This window comes from Anolis sagrei, chromosome 3 (genome assembly GCF_037176765.1).
Source record: "Anolis sagrei isolate rAnoSag1 chromosome 3, rAnoSag1.mat, whole genome shotgun sequence".
NCBI lineage: Eukaryota > Metazoa > Chordata > Lepidosauria > Squamata > Dactyloidae > Anolis > Anolis sagrei.
Genome location: NC_090023.1, coordinates 23,331,302 through 23,359,272, shown reverse-complemented (window position 1 = coordinate 23,359,272; position 27,971 = coordinate 23,331,302). Strand labels below are relative to the sequence as shown.

At 39.3% G+C, this 27,971-nt stretch overlaps 1 protein-coding gene across 1 annotated transcript; it reads left to right on the top strand.

Annotated features, from left to right (window-relative positions):
* The first annotated feature begins 2,041 nt into the window (after nucleotides 1–2,041).
* Nucleotides 2,042–27,854, top strand: MMP20 (matrix metallopeptidase 20). The gene is made up of 10 exons (XM_060771050.2): nucleotides 2,042–2,219; nucleotides 4,094–4,335; nucleotides 11,047–11,195; nucleotides 14,212–14,337; nucleotides 16,141–16,302; nucleotides 19,336–19,486; nucleotides 22,492–22,628; nucleotides 24,274–24,430; nucleotides 24,920–25,023; nucleotides 27,329–27,854. Exons 1-10 carry the CDS (start codon nucleotides 2,094–2,096, stop codon nucleotides 27,427–27,429), a joined length of 1,455 nt encoding a protein of 484 aa, XP_060627033.2. The 5' UTR covers nucleotides 2,042–2,093; the 3' UTR covers nucleotides 27,430–27,854.
* The last annotated feature ends 117 nt before the right edge of the window (nucleotides 27,855–27,971 follow it).

Sequence of the window (27,971 nt, the reverse complement as noted above, 5' to 3'; positions counted from 1 at the left end):
CCAGATAATTCCATAGTAAATATGCTGATTCATATGCAAAAGCACCATATAATTTAGTACATTTATGTAATGCAACAACACTGAGGGCCAGCCAATAGGTGCTTCTGCTGTGATTTTTCTTCTTGCATCTTAAGTCGTAATTTTTGTTCATAACAGTAAACAGTAAACTTACTCTGTGTAAGTACCAAATGTTTTACTATCTTTGTATTTCTTAAGGAGTAAACACTTCTACAACCAACATGGGCTTCACATCAATATTATTAAACAACCAAAAGCAAATAAACTGGAAGGTCAGTCCAGAACACACACATAGGTACCATGGATTAGGCGAGCTCTTCATCTTGCTGATCTTTGTGTTTGTTGTAATCATGAAATATATTTTAGTCAAATATCGTGCACATGTGGTTCTCTAAGTAAAGATAGATTATCTGTAGCTCAAATATTTGTAGTGTGCCATGGTTGTGAGCCATCTGTAGCACCTCTTCACCTCTTTCTCTGATTCTCTTGTTATGATCAGCATGATGGGGAATGAAAACATTACATAGAAAGTTCACTTGGCTAACAATGTAATGAGTATATACAAGCTTTCCTCCCACTGACTTAACCACAAATCTATGATTGAAAAAGTACAATACTTTTAGCATCAGAACTTCATAACCCAATCCTATACAAATTCACAAAGAATGGAAGTTAGTTTTGGCCATCCCCGTTGGGGACTCCCGCAAGCTGGGGTCCAAAAAACTAACATTTCTGAGCTCTGAGTTGGAACCTAAGCTTTGTTGAAATCCCAGATGGACTTATTTCCAGGTAGGTGCATTAGATTGTCATTAGTAATTAGTTCAAATCATCACCAACCTCAGCAGTATAGAAGTCACTCAACTGGGCATTTGTGACAATGCAAAAAGTACAGTGGATGACCATATGGTGAATATTTTTTATCTATAAAGACAGAGAGATTAGATAGATAGATAGATAGATAGATAGATAGATAGATAGATGCATAGCTATTGCCAATAAAATTCCAGTAGCTTCCCACTCACTGTTGATTATTGCTGTCAGCTTCACTTTGTCTAAATGCATTGAATCCACACTCACTAAACCTATCTAAATCAATGAGATTGTTATAACACAAGCAAAATTTGAAAATTCAGACCTGGATGAGTATCTGATTCTGGGGACAGATCTTTCCCATAGCCTGGGCAAGTTATATTAACCTGGCACTTGTTGCTTCTAGGCAGAAAACAAGGACCTAAGTAAATTATGACTCTCACTTCTTCCTCTTCTTCTCTTTTTGACTTATGGCAAGCCTATGAATAAGAAATATTCAAGAGATCCTATTGATAACAGTCCTGCTTGGGTCTTGCAAGTTCAAAACTACTCATGACAACTGGTTTCATTTATCCAGATCAATCGTGACCTAATCCAATGACTCTGTAATATTTAATTCTCTTCACAACCATCACGTGGGTTGTAAAATTGGAAGTTCTTAGTCCCAACTAGAGAAGATTCACCAAATTAACTGCTGAATGAACATCAACATTGTCATGTGGTTTTACTTTACCATGACTAACAATAAGATTTAGACCATAACTAATTCACAGACAGTAGACTATCACAACTAATGGAAATGAACCAATTATCTACTCTCGTGCACGAGCACAAGAGATTCCTGGCACTAATCTCACAGTGTAGTTGCTTGATTTCCATCAAGTATCCCTTTAACTGCAGCCCCTTCCCTTTATTGGCCATGTTAGGCTGTTTCAGAAGATCTCATTGTTTCTTCAAAGGTTGATTTTCAAGATATGCAAAAGCAAAACAGGGACGAAAAAATGGACCACTAACCAAGTAAAATTTTATGGGCACCACACAGTGAATTTTCCTCACTGGTAACTTTGATACATCAGGAAGACTCCAGCTTCTCCTCTATCTAAGTATCAGTGTGCTACCCTTTCATCAAAACTCAGAGCTGTGTAATTACCTTCTGAGACATGAGTCACTTTGTTTCTTGGCTCTCAAACCAGCTTTCATCTATAAAAGGAATGTAGGGTCTTCCTGCCTGCTCTTGTCAAGTCGCCCTTTGCACTGAGGAAGAAATGGAACTCTTTGGTCTGCTTCGCCCACCTTTACTTCTACTAATTTCTCTGAACTATTCGGCTGCAGCCCCTGCACTTTTTGCATTGTCACAAACATCCAGCTGGAGAGACTTCTATACAGCTCAGGTAGGTGATGGTTTGAACTAATGACAAATTAATGAATCAGATTAGGATCCCAGTTACCTAGCATTAAGTCTCCCTGGGACTTAGGTGAGGTTTAGCTTCCAACTCAGAATTAGAAAATGTTACTTTTTTGAACTACAGCTCCTAATAGCCTATAACTGGTATGACCAAAACTAATTTCCTGGCTTTGTAAAATATGTATGGGATTGGTATTTACTCAAATATATGCTTTGTTGCTCTTATAAGAACACTCTGATAATATGAGTAAAGCTGCCTGTCAACTTATGGCAACCCCATGGATTTCATAGTACTTTCTTAGACAAGAAATATTCAGAGGTAGTTTGCTAGTGCCGTCCCCTGAATATAGCCTACAGCACCTGGCATGCCCTGGCTTCCAAGAACTAACTAGTTCTGACCATTCTTAGATTTCAAGATAAATTTTCTGGTACCTTCAAACTATTTAAACAACTGCTTAGATGGAATCTTCTAATATAAACTGATATTCAACAATGAAGTTAGATGATTTTAGACTGGATGTGATAGAATTATGTGGCTCTTTAAATGATATTGTGTATAACCGCACTCATTTCAGAATGTTGTAAGCCAGCCTAGTTGTGTTTGGGAACTTTCCGATCCACCTAACATAGTAAGAATTTGGATGTGTGTCAAGACGTTTTGCTATCAGGTTATAACTGCCAATACTTGTGGTAAAGAGAAGCTGATGAGAAACTGAACTTACCTTTTGATACTTGCTTCTCGAAGTGAATTAAACACTAACAATTTCAGTTTTTGGGGTTTATATGGAGACACAGCCAGGAAATCAGAAGACGTTTACTCCTAAAAAGGATGAGAGCAATGACCAATCTCAATAAAATAGTGAAGAGTAGAGACATCACACTGGCAACAAAGATCCACATTGTTAAAGCTGGACCATATGAAGGGCTGAGAGAAGAAAGATTGATGCTTTTTAATTGTGGTGCTAGAGGAAAATTCTGTGAGTGCCTTGGACCGCAAGAAGATCAAACCAGTCCATACTCCAGGAAATAAAGCCCAACTGCTCACTGGAGGGAAGGATGTTAGAGGCAAAAATGAAGTACTTTGGCCACATCATGAGAAGACAGGAAAGCTTGGAGAAGACAATGATGCTGGGTAAAATTGAAGGAAAAAAGGATGAGGGGCCGACCAAGGGCAAGATGGATGGATGGTATCTTTGAAGTGATTGGCTTGACTCTGAAGGAGCTGGGGGTAGCCACGGCCAACAGGGAGCTCTAGTGTGGTCTGGTCCATTAGGTTGCAAAGAGTCGGAAGTGACTGAATGAAGAAACAACAACAAAAGAAGCCACCACCCCAAATCTACAAGATCTGAGTAGGAGTATTTATAGGGTGACTTGGAAGTCTCTCATCCCTACATGAGCCAAAAGTCAAAGCAAGATGGATGAATGGTATGGCTTGACCTTGAAGGAGCTAGGGGTAGCAACAGATGACAGGGAGCTCTGGTGTGAGCTGGTCCATGAGGTCATGAAGATTCGGAAGTTACTGAACGAATAAACAACAACAACAACATGGAGACAAACTGAGGGTTTACTTCAGATCTTACTATATTGTGTAGTTGTACCAGTATTAGTCTGTAGCCTCTGGCCATTGATAAGCCCAGAGATAATGCCTCTTAACTATAGCTCCCATAATGTCACAGCCAGCATGAACAATTGACCTGATAGTTATGGTTTCTAAAAAATATAGTCCCAAAAAGTAACCTTTCTCATTCTTTCTTTAATTCAACAAATTTTGGGAATCAGGAAATGTTTTTTTGCAAAACGATATCTTCCCTTTTGGAGGTACAGATCTTCTCTTCCTGATATATTTGTCTCTGCCTTTAGGAATACCTTGACAAATACTACACACCAAAAGGAGGACACCTAGTTGGCGAAATTACAAGTGGTGATTCCATGACAAAGAAGGTTCAACAAATGCAGGCATTCTTTGGCTTACGTGTCACTGGGAAACTGGACTACAGTACCATGGATGTTATAAAGAGGCCTCGATGTGGTGTCCCTGATATAGCAAACTATCGACTTTTCCCAGGGGAACCAAAATGGAAAAAAAATACATTGACATACAGGTAATGAGTTGACAATGAACAGAATATTTAAACATTCACTTCTTCCCACTGTTCAGATGTGGGATATCCACATCTGGTACTTTTTGTAGTGCAGGTGTGGAGTCTGGTCCACTTTTTAATTTCAAGTATGGATGAGTTCATTATCAAAACTTAGATTGTAGGATTGGGCTTTGCTTCAGTACCCTCAATTCCCAAACTATATGTGATACCAATTGAAAGTTAAGCAATATTAGCAAATATTAAAAGATAACTAAACATCACTGATTTTTTTTATAGTTTTTTGTCATACTTAAAGCAGGATGCTCCCACATTCAGTCATGAATGAAGAATAAACCAGATATGATATCAATCAATCAAACTTTATTTATATCCCGCCCCATCTCCCTATGGGGACTCAGGGCGGCTTACAACATGAAGGCAACCATTCGATACCTCAAAACTAATAATAAGCAATAAATTGAACAATAAATGAGCAATGTAAGCATTCTGTCATAAAACAAATCATAATAAAACCCAATAAAATATATTGCTATTAGGCTAGTGACTAGCACCTGAGCACATTTCCATCAGTAACAGAAACGCTTTAGAAATCTTAATCTGAAGTGCTTTAGAAATATTACAGCCACACATGCAAATGAAACCTTTGCTTAGTTTTCCAGAAAAAAACATACATTTTTTATTAGTCCCCCAAGTATCCCAGTCAGTATTTTGCCTGTTTGTTCCTCTCTATTCACTTTTTAATGTTGAAAATTATTTTCTGGCTATTCTATACTTATGGTTTCACATGTCCATGCTCCAAAGAATATTCCCTCTCTGTTCTGGAAGTGTTTGTGGGCCTCGCTAGACACTCTGGTGCTATCCTATGATATGTTTCTGGCCCAAGTATACTCAAAACATTTTTATTATCAATCATTAAAAGTATCCATGTGGGGGTCTTGGAATGTATCCCCTGTGGATATGAGGGTTTTACTATACATGTATTTTGTATGTCCTGCGTGTGCCTCTTTGTGAGAAAAAGAAAGAAAAAGATTTATTTGCCAAGATATTGAGAATATGGTAGGGGGGTTAAATGGAAGAAGGATTTTTCCTCTCATTCATATTATAACGGTACAATCCATGAGATAAAGTGGTGGAAGGAAATATCTAGGAAATATCTAGGATACTGAAAGCTAAACAAGTAGAGGATACTTAGTAAGATTGTGTGCTCTAACACTGCATTATTTCTATAGCCAAGTAAGATGTCTCTGGCATTCAGGAGTCAGTTTCATTTGAAATCACCTAATTCCAATGGTGTTAAATTCATGAGAGGCAAGGAGAGAATGCACAGCAAAAATTGGAAGATGTCTGCAGATAAATGAGACAGATTAATCTTTCCTTTTGATAACTAGAAATGGCTGTAATGATGTAGTGTTGACTGTTTATTATCCAAAGCATCATATTTGAGGAAATGTTTGAAAGGAAGCATGCTTTCTATCCCACAATCCTATTCAACATCCCTCATAATGTCACTTTCCCCAAACATTGGGCAAGTCAAACAGTTCCTTATCCAATTTGGAAAATTTTGTTTTGGAAAGAAAAGATAGACGATGTTGAGAGGCATTTTGCAGGCATCTGGCAATGTATTTTGCAGCACACTGTATGCATGCAAGGGGAGTGCATGACAGTAAGTTGGATGCTCTGTGGTTTGTCTCTAGTAAGAAGTTGAGATGTGGCACTGCAAAATCAAATGGCTGAAATGAGTTTGGGAAATGGCATGCTTTTAAAATGAGACTTCATTCACCACTTGGGGGAGCAGCCTCTCCAAGAAAACACAAGATTGTAAGACACACGTTAATTTCAGTACCACCAACGGGAAAAAAAACCCAGCTTCATTTATGTATAAAAAACACCCTCAAATCTTTGGTGTATCCTGTTTTTAGATATGTTTATATGGGAGGGAGAAGCATGTCTTAGAATTGAAATGTAGTAGAGTTGCATCACATCATACACAATTATCCATATGACCCATATACATATAGATGTATGTGTCAACTGCAGAAGAAATCCTCTGTGTGCACATAGTTCTGCACACACAGTTTTGTGTTCTCCCACTGCTCGACAACTGCCAAGGCCCAGGAGAGCCTCCAACTGCTCTTACCAATAGGAAAGGAAAAACAGAGGAGGTGATTAGATATCATCATCATAGAGAAGCAGCTATTCTTAGCTCAGTTGTGGGGGGAAATGGAGGTGCACTCTCAAATGGAGTGCACCCACTCATTCCTTCTTTTTTCCTTCTTCAAGGAACACAAGGCAGTTGGATCTTCATGGTCTGAATCCTATCTTTTTCCTTCCTCTATTAAGAAGGATCACCAGCATCCCTCTTGAGGCTTGATGGCTACCAGGCTAATGAAAAGACTTAGGATAGAATATAAGGGCAAGAGACTAGCCATCTGCAGTCTGTCCAAAAAGCTGTACTTATGCATGTGTAAGCCACTAACAGGTTGTTTATGAATTAGGTCTTTGGCATTATTGAAGTCATGTGGGATCACTTCAATAATGCCAGGCCCACTCTCCACGTGGATCTTTATATTGTTTTCCTTCTACCTCTATGCCCTACCAGAACAATGGATGTGCTGGCTGACAAGCACATCCATTGTCATGGGGCAGCAAATCCATTCTTGATTTAATGACTGCTTCTCCTGCAGCTTTTCTGAGTAATACAGGAATTCATCTGGTGCTGAATCTTGAAATGGCAGGCTTCAAGAAGGCTACCATAAAACTTGAAACACCTGAAAGATAAGCAGCTCTAAAATGAAGAGTAGATTTGCCATTGTATTGGGCAGTGGATTAAGAAAAGCCATGTTGAATATGATCAAAGGCTGGTTGTGGATTTGCATACCCATATACCTCTAGAAAGCCTGCAATCAGGATATAAGTGTTTCTGGTGAATGCCCAGGCTACATTTCATCTCAGACACTTTTTTCTGTTTGGGATGGGCAGAGGAAATGTTTGAGTAGCTCTGTGGCTTGTGACTCAACTGGACTCAAGCCATAAAGGTGTTCAGCTGTTCACATGATCAGAGATGAAACGAGAGTTTGAAACTGCTCAGCCACATATTATAGGAATATTGAATATGATAAGTATACATCATGAAAAGCTAGACATTAGGGCATTTTGAGTGATGGTATGGCCTGGGAGAATCTCCAATTTGCTGGAGAACACATCAGTGAACAATGACACATCCAGTCTTCTCCTAACAGGGCACATAGCAACCTGATAGAAAGAGAACTGGACATATCACTCACACCCTGAATTGAGGGGGGCTTAACCCGCAAAAAGTAGGTTATGGGTAATATTTTCTACACTGTGGTAATGGAATAACTGTAAACATAAATTAGCATAATTACAATTTAGGCTTGCAACATCATAATTACTGAACAGGGTACTAGCCAAAATCTCTGAATATAACCAACAGGTTTCCAGCCAAAGTAGTTTTGTTACCTTTCATTATCTTAGTTTTGAAATGTGTCTCAGTTACATCCTTTTGACCTCCTCACTCCCAGATCTCTAGATATAATTAAATTATCTGTAACTCAAGATCACCACACTCCAGTTATGTCCAATGTGGAATTTGATTTTTCTTAAGTATGTGCACACTCCTTCAACATTTTTCTCAATCTGTCTTTCACAATCATAAGAACAGTTTCTTGGTCAGTCAGTATTAACACATTATATGACTGTACAACTGACATTTGGATGTTTTGACCTATCCTGAGCCCCTTTAACCTGCTTGCATTGATCAGTCTTTGCCATTCCAATGCCAATTCCCCAACTTGAAAGAGATCCTTTCAAAATTTATCACAATTCATTTTTCTTCTGACTTTTTATCAAAAATGCAGCCATATCCCTGCTCACTACTTATAGAACTTTTTAACAATTGGAAAAGAACTAGTTTCACTATAGATTCTTGGGACCCTTACTTCCACTCCCAATTCATCTACTGAATTAGACATGGCTCTCAATAAATGTAAAAATGGCAAAGCAGCTGGCCTGGATGATCTACGGATGGAACAAATTAAGAACTTTGGTCCAAAAGCAAGGTGGTGGCTGCTGAAGGTGATGAACAACTGCACTGCATCCTGTCAGATCCACAAAATCTGGAGGAAAGCAAGAGTCATAGTCATCTTGAAACCAGGCAAAGACCGTAATGATCCAAAAAGCTATAGACCAATCTCCTTGTTATGCCACCTTTACAAAGTTCTGAAGAGGTTTATTTTGCATAGAATTATAGAAAAATAGACCCATGTCTGATTCCACAGCAAGCTGGCTTCAGGAAAGGAGAACGCTGCACATCGCAAGTGTTGAACCTGACCCAGCATATAGAAGATGGTTTTGAAAGGCAGCAGATCACAGGAGTTGTCTTCATAGACCTGTCAGCAGCCTATGACACTGTAAATCATCCCCTTCTCCTGAGAAAGACTTATAATATCACAAAGGACTACCACCTCACCTGCTTCATAGGAAATCTGCTACAAACAGGAGCTTTTTTGTTGAATTCCATGGCCAGAGAAGCAGATGGTGAAAACAGAAGAACAGCCTGCCTCAGGGGAGCATGCTTACTCCATCAATGTTCAGCATTTATGTAAATGACCAGCCATTGCCAGAAGGGACAGTGGGTTTAATCTATACTGATAATCGTGCCATCGCCACTCAAGCAGGGAGCTTTGAAATGGTCAAGCAGAAACTCTCCAAAGCTCTAGGTGCTCTTACTGCCTATTACAAGGAAAACCAGCTGATTCCTAATCCATCTAAAACACAGACATGTGCTTTTCATCTTTTCATCTTAAGAACAGACAAGACAGCTTCTCACGCACTCCTACTTATCTGCATGGGACTCCAGAGGATGCAAGAGACAGCAATCCAGGTTAAAATCATTGCTTTTCATGGCATTTGTATTGTTCTGCATCAAACCCCATAGGATACAAGAAACTGCTGATGGTTGGGCAATGAAACAGGATGGGAAAACTTTAGATGGTTCCCGTTCCCTTCTGTCTTTTAGAAGAAAAATCAAGACCTGGCTTTGGGACCAATGTTATGAACCCAAAGATGTTCTTGTTCTTTTGTGCAGAGTGTTCAAGGAATAGTAAGGTAGTTTAGATCAATGAGACACTTTAGAGACCAAATTTGGTTTTAACACTATTCATGTAACATTTATTGAAATACAATCACCACCGAATCATATCAGAATCACATCAAGAGAGAGCTCTCGTGCACACATATATTCACACATACTCTCTCACACACAGGCCTCCTCCAGTGAAGATGATCAGTATTTTCCGAGGAGATGTGGATGCTCCATTGCTGCGGATTAGGAAGCGTGCATAACACCAAGCGTTCGATCAGTGAGCAGCAAGTAAAAGAAGATTTTAACACTTATGGCAATGATTTGACCCAGACTGGATTTTAGACTCTGATTTTAATAGGCGTGTGTTAATCAATAGGCGTGAGTTCCCCTCGGGGGTGAAAAGGGCAGGGTATAAATATAGGAAATAAATAAACAATAAAATTCCCACCTGTTTTTCAGTTGTAAAGATGGGAGTAAAATGTGATAAGAGGTAGGAGCTCTGAACAGAAATTACTGACCCCTGTTCAGAGTTCCCTCCTTTCAGGATACGTCTGCCCCTTTTCAACCCTGGAACATGTGATGATAAAAAAGGCTGAAGTGTCCTACGAGGGATACATTTCTCAATGTGATGAGGTCAGATTGTTCAAGTTCCTTCCTTTCAGTACACCTCAGCCTCTTTTCAACCATGGAGGGCTAGGCATGATGGCAATAAATAATATAACTCATGTGATGAGCTCACTGCCTTTCCATGCTTGAAAAGAAGGTGAACTGTCCTACGACTGGAAAATTTCTCAATGTGATAAGGTGGAGATTGAGATGAGAAGTGGAATATGATGTGTCGGTACCAACAGTAGTGCTATTCATACAGGACAAGGAAGACATTTCCTCCCTATATTATAGTAGCCCACATTCTTCAGAGTTACTTCTGGCTGTTTCACTGATCCTACAAACTGTGGTCATTTGTTCATTAACTTGAAATGAGTGTCTATTAAAAACAACTTGAAAAAGAGATTACCTGTCACAAAAAAAGCATTCTAGGGGATATTTGCATCATCATTCCACGGTCATCCAAACATTATTTTTAATGGATGCTCATAAGTATGGAGAAAATACAATATTTTTTTTTCTTCTTCTTTTGAATTTAGTAGAAAGACTTCTGCCTACCAAGAGTCCTTCCAGACAGGCCCTGTATCCCAGGATCTGATCCCAGGTTTTCTGTTTATCTCAGATTATCTGGCAATGTGGACTATATAATTCAGTTTAAAGCAGAAAACCTGGGATATAGGCCCTGTCTGGAAGGGTCTCTAGTTGGGTTACCATTCAGTCGTTATTGCATTTTGCATCATCAACTACCAAGCTTGCAAACTTTGGGGTTTGTTTGTTAAAAAATGCAATACAACCGTTTGGTTTGCTCCTGACATGATAAATCATACCCGATATCCATGGGAAATATATTTCTGGACTTTGTGTATATCTGTGAAACTGTAGATAATAGCAAATCCTATTATTTTCAAATAATGGAAGTATCAGGAGGATCCAGGAGACCCTAAGTGAAAAAGTGAAATCTTGGATATGGAGATCATGAAATGTGTCTTTTCTCTCTCTAGAGTGAAAAAATATACTCCCAGTTTAAGTCATGCGGAAGTGGACAAGGCTGTGGAGATGGGTTTGAAAGCATGGAGCGCTGCTGCCCCTTTGAACTTCGTAAAGACAACGACAGGGGAAGCAGATATTATGATTTCATTTGAAAATGGAGGTAATTGCTTTAATGGAAGCCTACCATATTTGATGCTAAATGCTTTGGCATTATAGTTATTAGGGTAAGATCATGTATCTGTCGAGATTAACTGGGTAAAACAATGACATTCATATAAAGCATGGTGTTTATACTAAATAGGTATTCATTGCTAAACTTGAAAGGTCCTCATCACAAAGGCCAGGTAAAGAGGGGGGCAGCAGGGTGAATGTGTCACCCTGCATGCAGCTCCCTATTGGCAATACTTTCCCTATCACACAAGGGAAGCATCGCCCTTCTGTGGAGGACCTGTGCTAGCTCCATTGGAGCCAACACAACATAGGAAACCTCCCCTGTTGTGGGGAAAACCTCCAATAATAATTATTTCTGGTTCTCACTGCACCCTGGTTGAGGTGGGGTCACCGCCAGAAGTCACATTATGTTGTGTGATAGCCAGCGTGGGGCTCCATCTGGAAGACAGGGTGAAAGCTTCCTAGGACACTTTTAGGTGAGTGTGATGAGATCAAAAGAAAAAACTATCAGGAATGTAAGACATTATTTACAGAATTTTGCTTCTGTTTCTGGTCCTGTTCAACTTAGGGATGGAAATTCTAGATTTTTCCATTCCCTGGAGATGACAGATGATAATACAGTTTTCCCTCTGAAGTGTTGAAACACTTTAGAATTTTTCCTGCACAATGACAGGAAACAGCATACCTTTCTGTAGAAAGCTGCAGAACTTTCTTAAAAACAGCATAGCTTTCTGGAAATTGTAGTTTTCCCATGAAAGCTACAGAGCTCTCCAAAAAAAAAAACCCTCACACACACACACACACAAACTCCTGAATGTTGTACAAATATAAAGTTTAAGTAAACATAAAGGTTTCCGCTGATATTATGTCTAGTCATGTTTGATTCTGGGGGAAGGTGTTCACCTCCTTTTCTAAGCCGAAGAGTCAGTGTTGTCCATAGACACCTCCAAAGTCATAGGATCAACATAATTGCATGGAGTGCCGTTACCTTCTCGCCAAGGCGCTACCTATCGAGCTACTCACATTTGCATGTTTTCAAACTGCTAGGTTGGCAGAAACTGGGACTAACCGCAGGAGCACACCCCTCTCCCCGGATTTGAACCGTCAACCTTTCGACCAGCAAGTTCTGCAGCTCAGCAGTTTAACCCACTGCACCACTGGGGAAGAGGCTATATAAAAGTTACATAGCTTTAAAAGATGGGATAGCACAAGACAGAATAATACATAGCTTCAGAAACTACAGAGCTTTCCAAAAAAGGCAGAGTTATGAGCAGTTAACAAGCCAAAAGTAAACAAGAGAATATAACATTGGCTAGCATCCTGCTGTGAATTTACAAATAGTAAGCCAATTCATAGAATTGCAACTATGCACAAAAGACATATTTCCTAGAGAGGAGCATTATGGAGCCATAATAGCAGGACAAGTAGAATGAGCAGTGTGGCACAGCACTTTGCAGGACAGGCTGTCCTTGTGAAATGGCAATGCAAGAAAAAAAGGAGGCTATGGACCCCATTAGAGACTGAGGTCATTGGTAATCCAAAACTAACAACAGTAGATGGATGCCTTGGGTCTAGCCATTAAAATGTTCCTCCTTTTTAGTTGCCAATTTTTCAATGAAAGCCCCTGCGGTATAATGGAACATTCTCCAGGGTGCCTCTTTACAAACAGGAGTCCCATTTTGAATAAATATATACTGAGAAAAAAATCATTATTTTTGAATGAGCCTGGCACAATGAAACATCTTGCCCATTGGACAGCATCACAATGCTCTGACATGGTTGCATATCCTGTCAGGGATGCAGCTCCACCGTCATAGTCCTTGGGTTAAGATCTCAGTTATAGTATTTTTTTAAAAAATCTGATGAAAGACACATTTGGAAGAGAGGGCTATAATAATTATCAATTTTCATGACAACAACCAGCAGTTTGAAAGGATAATCTTCTGGCCAACCATTTCTAGAGCCACCCAGTTAGCTCCGAAAGCAGCAACTTTTCAAAGCCTTGAATACGCACATCTTGTGACCTTGAGGGGTCCAAAACTCACAGTTGTGCAAATCATGCAATTTATATTTTGGCTACTATATATGTGCTAGGTTTGTTAATGACTTAGATGAAGGGTTAGAAGGCATGATCATCAAGATTGCAGATGACACCAAATTGGGAGGGATAACTAATACTCCAGAAGACAGGAGCAGAACTCAAAATGATCCTAACAGATTATAAAGATGGGCCAAAACTAACAAGATGAAGTTCAACAGGGACAAATGCAAGATACTCAATTAGGCAGAAAAAATAAAATGCAAAGATACAGAATGGGGGAAGCTTGGCTCGACAGCAGTACGTGTGAAAAAGATCTTGGAGTCCTCATGGACAACAAGTTAAACATGAGCCAACGATGTCATGTGGCGGCTAAAAAAGCCAATGGGATTTTGGCCTGCATAAATAGGAGTATAGTGTCCAGATCCAGGGAAGTCATGCTACCCCTCTATTCTGCATTGGTCAGACCACACCTGAAATCACACAGTGTCCAATTCTGGGCACCACAATTGAAGGGAGATGTTGACAAGCTGGAATGCATCCAGAAGAGGGCGACTAAAATGATCAGGGGTCTGGAGAACAAGCCCTATGAGGAGCGGCCTAAAGAGCTTCTCTTCAGAAGAGAAGGCTGAGAGGAGACATGATGAGGCCCATGTATAAATATGTGAGGGGAAGTCACAGGGAGGAGGGCGAAAGCTTGTTTTCTGCTGCCCTGGAGACTAGGATGTGGAACAATGGCTTCAAACTACAGGAAAGGTGATTCCACCTGAACATATCCCAGGGTGTGGTGGAGGTCCTTCTTTGGAGGCTTTTAAGCAGAGGTTGAGTGGCCATCTGTCAGGGGTGCTTTGAATGTGATTTTCCTGCTCCTTGGCAGGGGATTGAACTGGATGACCCATGAGGTCTCTTCCAACTCTATGATTCTATGATTCTGATTGTAACATGGCATTATGTTCTTCTCTGTTAGATCATGGAGATTCCTACCCATTTGATGGGCCTCGTGGGACTCTCGCACATGCTTTTGCACCTGGGGAAGGACTGGGTGGAGACACTCATTTTGACAACGCAGAGAAATGGACAATGGGGATGAATGGTATGAGTAAAGCCATGTAATGACCGCAAAAAATGTCCAGAAGGCACAGCGTGTACCAAACTAATCAGGCATGACAAAAATAACTAAGATATAGTTCAACATGAATATAAAAGGGACATGTCATATTTCTGAAGAAACCATTACTCAAACTCTTGAGCCTTCAGCATTGAGAAATAGCAAAATGCATTATATTTGGGTCGTTGTCTCGCCCACAAAGGGCTTAAAATGTGAAAACCAGTGCTATTTTAAGCCTATGATAAACAATTAGGTAATCTGTAGAATTAAAACCATGTAAATTTTATTTGAAAGCAGACTATAAAAATAAGTTAAACTGTATTATTTATTTATTTACAACATTTCTACCCCGCCTTTCTCAACCCCAGAGGGGACTCAAGGTGGGTTTATAACATAGCCAGCTAGTCGATGCCATTAAAAACAATGTAAAATTAAAATGAACATTTAAATAGGATTATAAAATACATCAAAACATTTTAAAAGCATCACTGTTAAACCACGCTATTCATATTCATAATCTGGGCCGTTCCATTTGTCCTTGCACATAATTCTGTATTTGTCTATTGCATAGGTTCTGCAAAGGCTTGATCAAACAGTCATGTTTTCACTCTTTTTTAGAAGGTCAGGAGGGAGGGGGCTGATCTAATATCCCCGGAGAGGGAATTCCACAGCCAAGGGGCCACCACTGAGAAGGCCCTGTCTCTCGTCCCCGCCAGTTGTGTCTACGAAGAAAGCAGAACCGAGAGCAGGGCCTCCCAGGACAACCTTAAACTTTGAGATGGTTCTTAGGGGAAAATCCGTTTGGACAGGTTAGTAAGGATAGTACTCAATTAAAACACCACTGCAGGAAGTACAGGCCCGTAGCCAGGATTTCGTTTCGGGGGGGGGGGGGGCTGAATTTTTTTCAGGGGGGGTTGGGGGGGGGGCTGAGTCTGAGTGAAAGAGGGTCTAGCCTAGCAAACCTTTTGTATCATTACCCCAATACCCCCATGCATATGGGATATATTGAGTATGGTGATCAGATCATGATATGAATAAACATAACAGTTTAAATAATGCACCAGTAAGGCCTTTTCGCGAACCACCATGAGAATTTCGGGGGGGGGGGGCTGAAGCCCCTCGAGCCCCCCCCCCCCCCCGGCTACATGCCTGAGGAAGTATACAATTGAGTAAAGTGCAAGATTTCACTTTTCTGCATTGGTCACAATGCCTCCTGCAATATCTCAATTTTTTTCAAAGTCCCTCTCAAAATGGTGGACAGAAGTAATTCTGCAAAGCTTTGGACAGGATTTACGAATTGATATCAGTGAGTTGAGGTAGTTTTGTTTGCTTCCATGTGTTTGTGGGGTTTTTTGTGTGGTTACAGAGCGAAAAATGCCAGAAACGTGCCAATCTTTTTAGAAAATTGAGGGTTATGCAATTTCGAAGGATTGGCAGATGTCACCGTGCACACTCTGAGCTAGCATAAACATTCATTGGATACTAAATTGCATCTTGGCACACATATATCTTGCAGAACATTGTTTTCAGCCCCAGCCTAAGTGGTACTACATTCTGAGTCATTACAAAAACATCTATTGATCATTAGCACTCATAAAGAAAATAACTATTTATTTGTAGAGCAATCTATCAGATATTCAACAGTCATTTCATACCATGGTGGCACAATGTCTATGGAAACTATTAATGTTGACAACATGACACAAACATCACATGAATTGCATGTTGTGTTTATGTTTTGTCCAGAAGCATCTTCTTGTAGTACCAACATTGCTTTGTATTGCACAGGATTTAATTTGTTCACTGTTGCTGCTCATGAATTCGGTCATGCGCTGGGTCTTGCTCATTCTGCTGATCCATCAGCTTTGATGTATCCAACATACAAATATCAACATCCATTTGGCTTCCAACTCCCCAAAGACGATGTGAAAGGAATCCAGGCACTATATGGTAAGACTATTAAAATAATAGCTTGCCTGTTTATTTAATTTGGTCGCAAAATCCAATGTTACTGGTTTGTTGGGGTTTTTTTTTTCTTCATAAATGTTACTTTTCCTGACAACATTTTCTAGCTGGACACTATACAAAAGTCATAAATAAATATGAAATATGGATACTTTCATCACTTAATTGCGCCGTATATAATGTGTGTTTAATATGTGAACGGCCTTTATTTTAGAAGTTGGGCTGTATTTGGTGATATGAAAGTTCTGCTTGTCATGCGTAACCTATGGGCAATAATGGACATTAATCCATACATGCAAATTTTGACTGGATGCTGATAGGTATGCATGCATGAATTAAACTTATTCTATACAATATTTTGTAGGGTTCCTCGGCATCGGTTTGTTAATACCATGATCCTTCAAAAATCTCGGAATATTGATATTTATCAATTGCATTTATCTCCCGCTGGTGCAATGGGTTAAACACTTGTGACAGCAGGACTGAAGATTGATAGGTCAGAGGTTCAAATTCAGGAAGAGCATGGATGAGCTCCCTCTGGGGACATGGGAGAAGCCTTCCACAAGGATGGTAAAACATCAAAACATCTGGGCATCCTCTGGACAATGTCCTTGCAGATGGCCAGAAGTGACCTGCAGTTTCTCAAGTTGCTCCTGACATGAAAAAAATTGGATGTATACCCCATCTTTCTCTCATAGCATCTAAATTTGTGAATATTTAGATATCAGTTCATTAAATTTTAGCAATTGCTATGTTGTTGTTAACGGCAATCAAGTCAACTTCAGCCTACCGCAATCCTAGGAATGAGAGACCTCTAAGTTACCTATTATCATAAGCCCTGCTCAGTTCTTGCAGATTCATGGCAATGGCTTTCTTGATTGAGCCTATCCATCTGGAATGCAGCCTTTTTTTCTTGGTACCTTTTACCCTGCCAAGCATAACTGTCTTTCCTAACGAGCCATATTATATATTTATGATGTGCCCAATCTTAGTCATCTTACCTTCTAGGAAGATCAATTTGTTTGACTTTTTGGCAGTTAATGGTGTTTGCAGAAGTCTTCTCCAGCAGCCACATTTCAAATGAATGTATTCTCTCCCTATCAACTTTCTTCAATGTGCTTTCAATAGATATAAAAAATAAGATGACACAGGCAATCCTGATGTATCTATATATACTTCAGGATCTTGTCTAGTTCCTTCATGGTTTCCTTTCTAAGTCCTGGTCTTCATCTGATTTCATTACTACAATCTCAATTTTGATTAGTGACTGAGCCAAGGTTTAGAAAATCTCTGACGACTTCATTGACTTCATTATCTACTTCAAAATTATGTAAATCATCTATGGTTATTATAATTATTTTGTTAATGCTCAACTGTATTGTTTCATTTGCACTTTCTTCCTAGACATTTTTCAATAGCCATTACAAGTCTTTGTTATTTTCTGCTACTCATAAGGGTGTTATCTGCAGATTTTAAGTTGTTGATGCTCCTTCATCTGGTTTTCACAGCTTTAATTTAAACAAAATATTATTTAAAATGTGCATACTCTGATACATAGATGATAAGACCTGAGAATGTCCATCATTTTTGAAAGGGCATGTTTAGATTTAGATTTTCAATTTAGATACTAATTGGAAATTGGCTGAATTTTGCAATATTTCATTTTTGCACCATTTAGAAATATTATTTGCATTATTCATCAGACCCAGGAGAAAAAAGAACAGTACTTCTGTAAAATTAATATTCTGATGAACTTATCATTTGAAGTGTTTAATATTCACCACCTCATCAGAAGGGGCTCAGGAAGCATCTAGATGCTTCCCCACCAGTCCAGTGATGGATGGGCATGCTACCCATCCCACAACATTGCTGGACTTCCAGTGGAGGCCCCACTCACAAGTGGGGTGGAAGCATTTTTCCAACATGGAAGCATGCCTGTGTTGTATTGGTTCCAGTGTTCTTACTCACATTTGCTTTCAGTGACACCATCATATGACTAGACTATTTTCATAGCTTCAGAGTGTGGTGATGTCATCCCATTCATTTTGAACGCTATCACATTAGAGTTCTAAAGAGCAGGTTCCTGTTTCCCTATTGCCCAGTTTGCTCCTGCACAATTCTGGAAAATACAATGTTTTAATCTGGGGTATATTGCTGAGTATATAAATGTCCATGGGTACAAAATCAAGAATATTTCAAAACACCCAAATATGCAAATCCAGACGATATATGTTCACATAAAGTGGAGCAATTATTTAAAGTAGCTGTCATTCCTCCTTGTTTGCAAAAACAAACAAAAAATGGAACCAACACAAATGCATTCGATTTCTTAAGAAAGCCCTTATTTTATTATTTTTACTGCTATGTGGTCACCAATATGTAATGACTCTATTCAAGGGTTTTTCTGGAGAAGGTCTGCCATTGGCTCCCTCCAAGAATAGCATGACTTGCCCAAGGTCACCAAGTGGGTTTCTATAGCTGCAAAACCAATCTTCTCAAAGTCCTAGATCATGAACCACAATACAAAGCTGGTTCTACACAGTTCTGTAAATGCCTCGAAGTATCTCAAATAAGCTTCATTGTGTGAAACTCAGGTTCAGAATCAATTGCTGAACTAGGTGTATAATAAAATATACCCTGTGTGTATTTTATTATACACATGTCCCATTGTCTTCAGTGACTTTATGCCCAATTAGTATTGCACAAAGCTATAGACTCCAGGGCTATTATTTCAGCCCAGGCCTGTGCAGGGCAGCCATGCTCAGAATTATTTAGGGGAAAAAGGTGGTTTCTTTGTAAAACAGATTACCCTGAGCTATTGCCCAAAGACTTACAACTCCAAAAATTAAAATAGGATGTTGATGTCTGGCCACTTTCCTTTTTTTTTTTTAAAAACATATTAAGTTTTTAAATGTTTCCAGTCTTAGAAACGTGCTGTGTTGATCTCACCTAAATTGCTCATCAGTGTTGCCTTAAATTTCACTTCCTGGTCAAATATTTTTGCATGTGGTATTTCAGGGTCACGGCTAACTAGCTCTAGAGTACCCCAAGTACCACATGTGCCTGTGCCCAAACCACCAGCACCAACTATTCCGGACCACTGTGACTCCAGATTTTCATTTGATGCTGTCACCATGCTGGGCAAGGAACTTCTTTTCTTCAAAGATAGGTAAGATCTCCAATTTGTGAAATCTGCCAATTGTTAGTAGTTTCAATTTCTGAAAGGTATAGTATGACCCCGATATCCATTGACAGAAACCCAGTTTCATTTATCCATATATAGAATCATAGAATTATAGAATTGGAAGAGACCTCATGGGCCATCCAGTCGAACCCCCTGCCAAAAAGCAGGAAAATTGCATTCAAAGCACCCCCAGCAGATGGCCATCCAGCCTCTGTTTAAAAGCCTCCATAGAAGGAGCCTCCGCTACCCTCCAAGGCAGAGAGTTCCACTGCTGAACAACTCTCACAGTCAGAAAGTTCACCCTAATGTTCAGGTAGAATCTCCTTTCCTGTAGTTTGAAGTCATTGCTCCACATCCTAGTCTCCAAGACAGCAGAAAACAATCTTGGTTCTCAACCTGTGGGTCCCCAGATGTTTTGGCCTTCAACTCCCAGAAATCTTAACATCTAGTAAACTGGCTGGGATTTCTGGGAGTTGTAGGCCAAAATACCTGGGGACACACAGGCTGAGAACGACTGATATATAACAAAATATGTCATACAGTATTTAGGCATATTCTAGATCCTCAATTATAACTATGATGTTCATTGAACCAGAAGATCTTCACTGCAAGAGGGCTCACTGTTATCCATGTTATTGCATATTCATGCAAGATCCAGGAAAATAAATAAATAATAAAACTTTATTTATACCCCGCCACCATCTCCCCAAGGGGACTCGGAGCGGCTTACATGAGGCCAAGCCCGACAACACATCAATAAAACAAAAAACAATAAACAAAAACAATACAATTAATATAACTCACATGTAAACAGTAATGCACAAGGATTTAAAAACCTATGGCCGGGCCAAATGTAATAATTTGAAATTTAAAAAATAAACGCTGGGCATGAACAGAGGAAGGATGTATCTGGTAGGAGGGTTTTTAAAGAAATGAAGGGAGAGCAACCCAATGAGTAGTTAAGTCCTTCTGAGGACATTTTGCTGGGGATTATTTCCTTATTTAGGGAAGGCACACTGGAACAGCCACGTTTTCAGGCTCCTCCTAAAGACTGCCAATGTAGGGGCTTGCCTGATATCCTAAGGAAGTGAGTTCCAGAGTCGGGGGGCCACCATAGAGAAGGCCCTCTCCCTCATCCCCACCAATTGCACCTGCGAAAGGGGCGGGAGCGAGAGCAGGGTCTCTCCAGATGATCGAAGAGATTGCGTGGGTTCATACACAGAAATGCGGTCACGCATGTATAGAACCTTTGTCTGCTGATTTGTTTAAAAATAGTTTCTGGATTTGCTAACCAAACATGGGAATTTAATTCAGACTCCGTATCCTTGTGATCTAAGCTTATTGCTTCACATGGCGTTTTGGTTCCGAAGAACATGATTCACTGAGGTGTTCCTTTTATGTTCTTCCTGTATTGGAATGACTTGGCTTTCTTGACAGATTGAAAGTTAGTTAGCTCATGTCTAATAGAAAAGGCCAATAGTTCCTTTTTTTGCTTCGTCACTGTTTACACAGTATTTTTCAAGGAATCATTTACAGATCTGCAGCTATGGATCAATATTAAAAATCTATATTTCGCATTCATGTGCCGTTCTGCCAATATAACAGGAACTTGGAAACATGACTTTTTAGGGTTACAGTTTTCTGAATCTCCCAGCCACCATGGACAGTAGCCAAGGGATTGAGGCTAGAATCCTGTCAATGACATACACCAACTTCAGTGCCCTTACACTGGCAATTGCAGTCTTTAGGATCTTCTCAAAGCACAATTGCTTCTGCCAGGAGAGCCACTTTTCACAGTGCTTGAATTTAGAGCCAGTCTGCTGTTGTGCAATAGAAATGCACATTCTTTTGGTGCAAGTTGCCCAATTGGCAGTGCAACTGTGCACTCCAGGAGACAGTATAGCACATCTATGTTATATCTTAATGCCACATGAACCCTTTATGAGGTTATGAGAAAGGAACTGGTGCTTCTGGGATATTTAAGCCCTAATACTTACTGATATAAACTTCTATATTGTTAAGGTCATTGCATAAGAAAGTATCCAATACCTTCTGGCATAGCTATGGTCCTCATTTACAAACACACATGTGCAGCCCCATACCCATTCTGCAGTCAGGAAAGAGTAAGGAGCCTCTCATTCCACCAAACTGATATCGAATCACAGCCTATATGATTTGGAATTTCTCCCCCTGGAAACAAAGTGAGTAATTTTATCATTTCAAAGCAACAATAGAAATAAGCTTTTTCCCCATTTCATATTTATTTATTTATTTATTTATTTATTTATTTATTTAAAGCATTTATATTCTGCCTTTCTCGTCCCAAAGGAGACTCAGGGTGGAACATAACATTATATACAGCAAACATTCAATGCCAGAACATAAAATAAACTATACACATAAACACTAAAATCAGTTATCTCCACTTTAAAATCAATTGCTTTAAACCATCTCAGATCATTCAAATAGAATCTGGTCAGCAGGGTAAAGTTTCCTATTGTTACCTTATTGGGACACCAAAGCTTGGTCTCACAGCCAGTTTTTTACCATCTTTCTGAAGGACATGAAGGAGGGGGCTGATCTAATCTCACCAGGAAGGGAGTTTCATAGCTGAGGGGCAATCACTGAGAAGGCCCTCTCTCTCATCCCTGCCAATCACACAAATGACGATGACAGGACCAAGATCAGGACCTCCCCTGAAGATCTTAATCTTCATGTGGTTCATAGAGGGAGATGTGTTCAGACAGGTAGATTGGGCCAGGGCAGGTAGCAAACTGGCAACCAGTGGAGCTGAGGCAACATGGGTGTTGCGAGCTCCCTGTATGCTGCCCCAGTTATTAACCTGGCTGTCTCTCATTTGACTATTTGAAGCTTCTGAACAGTCTTCAAAGGCAACCCCACATAGAACGTGTTGCAATAGTCTATCCTAGATTTAATGAGAGCGTGGACCACCGTGGCCAAGTCTGACTTTTTTCCTTCACTTTCTACAGGCTCTTCTGGAGAAGGGAGACTCAACTCAAAGCAAGCGTCCAGCCACTCTCCATTGGAAGCTCCTTCCCTCAGCTCATGTCCAATGTAGATGCTGCCTATGAAGTGCCCAATAGAGGAGTTGCTTATTTCTTCAAGGGTTAGTCACCTTGAAAACATTGGTGAACTCATTTTGGAGTGTGTGTGTTTTTTTAAAAGAAAAAAAGCCCAGGAATACCAAGGATTATTCTTCATTTGATGCTGTTGTTTGTTGCTTATGTTTTGGTTTTATTTTTGCTGTAATATGTTGTCCAGGCTTGGCCCCATGTAAGCTGCTCTGAGTCCCCGTTGGGGAGATGGTGGCGGGGTATAAATAAAAATTATTATTATTATCATTATTATTTTATATTGATAACATACATCTATGTGATATAGTGGTTACTGTGTTGGACTAAGACTGGAGTCTTGGTTCAAATGTCTATGCAGAAATATACATGTACATAGGTATTTCAACATCCAAAGAAAGCTGATCTCAAGCAATTCAGATAAGGGATATTCAGCCTATAATAGGAGGAAGTGACAGAAGTCTAGAGAGGGAAGATGCTTGGTGCTCTTCCACTTTTTTCATGCATGAGAGAAAGTAAGACTGACCCGAGTCGCCTGCGGGCTGACAGAGACAGTATATAGAGATACTAAGTAAGTAAATAAATAAATAAATAAGACAATCTGGTGGCTATGAGTGACCTATGCCTCCATAGTGCCTTTTTTTCTTTCATGATTTATGCTTGTCTCTGCCACTACACCAACATAGTAAACCAATAGGATTCTAACTTGTATTTCTAAGATTTTTTTTAAAAAAATGTCAGTACTTCATCTGAAGTGAAAAGTGGTCTAGTTCATTCTACCACTTTTTCATTCATCAGTTTGTTACACTGCTCTTATGAGCAGCATCAGATACCACAACATATGTCATTGCCAGATATTTGAAACGTGTAGTGATTAATCACAACATCATGAATGGAAGTCTGCTAAAATCAGGAGCCCATTAGACAGAGCCCATGATCCATGTTTTCTGGTCCCCCAAGTGCAGACAGCCCTCCTGTACATTAAATTTCATGCCAGAAGCAAAAGCAAGTTTGCCAAGAATCCTTCATTCCTAAACCTTTTCCTTGACTATCCCAGTGTTAGATATCAGAAAATTCAAGCTACAAATGTGCCTGAAAGGAAAGTGCCATGGTGTTTAATTGAAAATACAATAGTATTCAGCCCTTAAAGAATTTTATGTCTTGAGGAGGGCAGCAATAATAACATTAAGTAGTTTCCAGTAGCAGCCAGTATGACATAGTGGTTTGAACATTGGACTGCCATCTGGAGAACAGGGTTTGAATTTTCATTCAGCCATAAAACCTACAAGGTGACTTTTGGGTAATTCACATACAGTTGGCCTCAAAAAAGAAATCATAGAATCATCTTAAGGTAACCATAGAGAAAGCTACTGAAGGCACACAACAACAACCTTTCCAGGAACCCATAGTCTCCTCAACTCTTATCCACCTATCTTAACTCTTCTGAGATGTACACCAATATTCTTTGAGATCTTTCCATCTCTTCTCAATTTTCCCCTTATTCTCTGACTTCTACTAAAAGTGAATTTATCTCAGTCCAGTGTTAGCATAATACCATAGGAGAGCTTGCTAGCTTTTATGGAGTTCTTATAATGACACCTTGCTTTGTTATTTTTATCCATTGATGTCTTTGCACACACACATACACACCTAATGTCATGTTTATTTTTTGTTCCCCAGGCCCTCATTACTGGACAACTCGTGGTTTCCAATTTCTGGGTCCTCCCCGAACCATTGCAGACTTTGGGTTTCCTAGGAATGTGCTCCACATTGATGCAGCTGTCCACCTAAAAGATGAAAAGAAGACACTCTTCTTTATAGGAGATGAATATTACAGGTTCCTGTATCATTGCCTTCTCATAAAAATACATTGGTGTTTTCCCTCCTTCACCCACGGAGCCAGCACAACATCGTCTGATGGGAGCCAGCTGGCTCCATGAGTGACCAGGACTAGATCAGCACATGCCACTGATTTCAGCCCTGTATGACAAGGTCTTTAGCCTTTTTCAAGAAGGCATTTCTTATTTTCTTATGAAAAGGTAAACATAAAGTAATAACTAGATGATGAAGTTGGTGTAACACAATACATCAATGCTTCCATATGCTTGAAAGTCATTTTGAAACCAAGATTGGAACCCTATAACAATAATTACAGTGGATTAATATTTCAGGAACATTTTGCATAAATAAATGACCAGCAATAGATAGATAGATAGATAGATAGATAGATAGATAGATAGATAGATAGATAGACAGACAGATAGACAGACAGACAGACAGATAGACCTATCGACTCCCTGACTGATTCTCCTCTCTCTCTTTACAGCTTTGATGAAGTAAAGAGGAAAATGGAGAATGATTTCCCAAAGAGCATTGAAGATGAGTTCTCAGGAATCAATGGCAGAATAGATGCAGCTGTGGAGGTGAATGGTAAGTCTATTCCATATCACAAAAGTTAAATCATTTTCATTTTTACATCAAGGAAGTGGTATTAGTTCTCACTGCAACCCACAATATTCAACACATCACATGACTGATTCCCTTGCTTCTAATGCTGAGAACCTGATAACCTTCCTAGGACAGGAAGGCTGACTTTGCCATGGCTATTTCTGCATTTCAGACCATCAGCATGCTGACACTACAATTCTTTCTAAATTAGGCCTAAACAAAGCATGACATCATATTCCATAGTTAAAACTCTTGAATGTATAAGTTTTAGCTCTTGAATGCCTAAGTATGAAGCAATCACACTAGTTCCACCCAATATCACTTTGAGTCTCCTTTGTGGTGAGAAAAAGCACAGTATACATAAACATAACAACAACAACAACAACAACAACAACAACAGTCTTGTTTTGCCAGAGCAGTTTCTGCTACTTTTTACAGATCCTTCCTCAGAGTCAATCATTAAAAAGGCATCCTCTGAGAGTCTGTGCCATTGCAGAATAGGCACCTTCCCATGGCAGCATTAATAGCAATAATGTAGTTGTTATTATTATTATTATTATTATTATTATTATTATTATTATTATAAATTCATTAATATTCCACTTTCAACCCAACATTAGAATTCTCAAGGTTTCTTAACAAAAAATAAAACAAATACAGATCAAAATACATGTAAAAATATACAAATCTTCATAAATGGATGTATGTCTGCAGCAATCTGAGAATGTCCATATTTTGAGTAGATGAGTGTTGTTATTTTACCAGCAAAGTGGTCTATTTTGACAAGAGTCATTGCATTTCAATTCCTATTCTTAACACAATTTTCACGTGGTTGTTTTGAACATAAAACAGCATTTTCTTTGGAGAAAGACACATACTTATATTCTGCACAAAAATACTGTTTCTTGCGCAGCAAATGTAATTTTCTGCGCAGAAATGTGTGGGTTTTTCACAGAATAAATTCCTAATTGAAGCGGTTTTAGCACAGAATTGATTTATTTATTTACAGTATTTATATCCAACCCTCCTCACCGCGCAGGGGACTCAGGGTGGATTACAATGCACATATGCATGGCAAACATTCAGTGCCATTAGACATACAACATATATAGACACAGAGACAATTTAGCATTCCAGCTTTCCGGCTTCATGAGGGTATGTTTGATTCCAGCCACAGGAGGAGCTGCCACTTCACTGTCCACTTGCGACACCGAGTCCTTGATGGAGTACTTCTTCATTCTTACACACGCTGCTCAAAGGTTTTATGGCATTGTAAATTAGTTAAATTAGCCTCCCTGCATAAAGCAGTACCTAAATTTCCTACTTGTCAGATGCAACTGTCTTTCAGGCTGCATAGGGTGACAGGAAGCTAGACTATTAATGGTCGGGAGCTCACTCCGACCCGGGCTGACTTTGAACTCATGACCTCTCAGTCAGTAGTGATTTAATGCAGCTGGATACTAACTAGCTGAGCAAGATAGTAGGGTGGCAAAAAATTTTTTTTTGCAGAGAAAAGGCCATTTCCTGTGCAGAAAATAGTTTTCTGTACAAAATCATCACATGTGAGCTTTACACAGAATGATTCTTAAACTGTGAACACCATCCAAAATTGCACAATTTTCAAAGACTTTGTAGCAGAAGAGGAAAATGCTTACATTATTTGTTGCGTCCTTTGAGAATGAAATTAGCAAAGAATTACATTCCTATTTCTAAGTCACCCTTAACTTCAATTAAAAATAGCAAACCAAAAACCTTGACCCTTATGTGCAAAGAACTGTTTATCCCTGCATATAACTGTTATTATTTATACCAATTACAGAAAACATCTCCCTTAAAAGCCTCAGAAGTTCTCTGTAGAGTTCTTTCACTTCTTAAGTGAAAGGTCCATTCTATGGCCATCAAGAATCTGTCTTTTAAATAGTGGCTCAAAATTGTGGAAAGTCTTTTGCAGACTTGTTAAAGTGTGTTTTCATTGTTTTAAGTACCCTGGTTCTTTTCACAATTTTGTAGAATTCAGGTATCATTGGCTATTATTATGTGGCCTATGCTGTTTTGTATTGCTTAATGATGAGGCTCTTATGCTATCTTCTCTTCAAATGATAACTTCTGTTATTGTTCCTATTTATTATTGTATTATTCCTTGATATTTTTATAGAAAACAGATGCAAAATGTAAATTGAATGTATGAGTAGAGTTTGTAAATGGAGTTAGACATGTCCCAGACCAGAAAAATAACAGTCCTTCTTTTTCATTTTTTGTCTTTCTTTTCCCCTCCCTCTTTCTGTAGGATTCATTTACTTCTTTTCTGGGCCTAAAGCCTATAAATATGACCGGGAAAAAGAAGATGTGGTTCACATTGTAAAATCTGGTTCCTGGGTGGGTTGCTGAGCTAAAGCAGACATTGGATGATCACAGTGAACTAGAAGAAAAGTTGTTCATGTCACCAAGATCCAAAGACTTGCATTTCTTTTGATATTGTCATCATCATCATAATCAAACAATGACGAAAAGCCCAGAAACAAAAAGAGAAAAACACATTCACATCAACATCCTGATTACATTTTGGATAGTTTAATAAATGCCTCCGTCCATACTTGTTATGGATATGTCCATGTTATGTAACTCTTTAAAGGTCTGCCCTATCGGCTCAGAGATAGAGAGAGACATGGGCCATAGAACAAGGGGAATCAAGACCCACAAGACTAAGCTATGGAAAGCGGATCACCAAGACTTCTATGTAGTTGAGCTTCCTCAAGCATTATCAACCAAAAGTGTGCTAAATGATTGAGCACCAAAATATTTTTGCAATTCAACCCTCTCTGGGACTCTCTACAGTCTATCCTATAGCAACGTTTACTTGGGAGGAAGCTACGCAGAACATATGAAGAGCATTTCTGAGTAGACTTTGCACTTGGCACAGTCTTCAGATG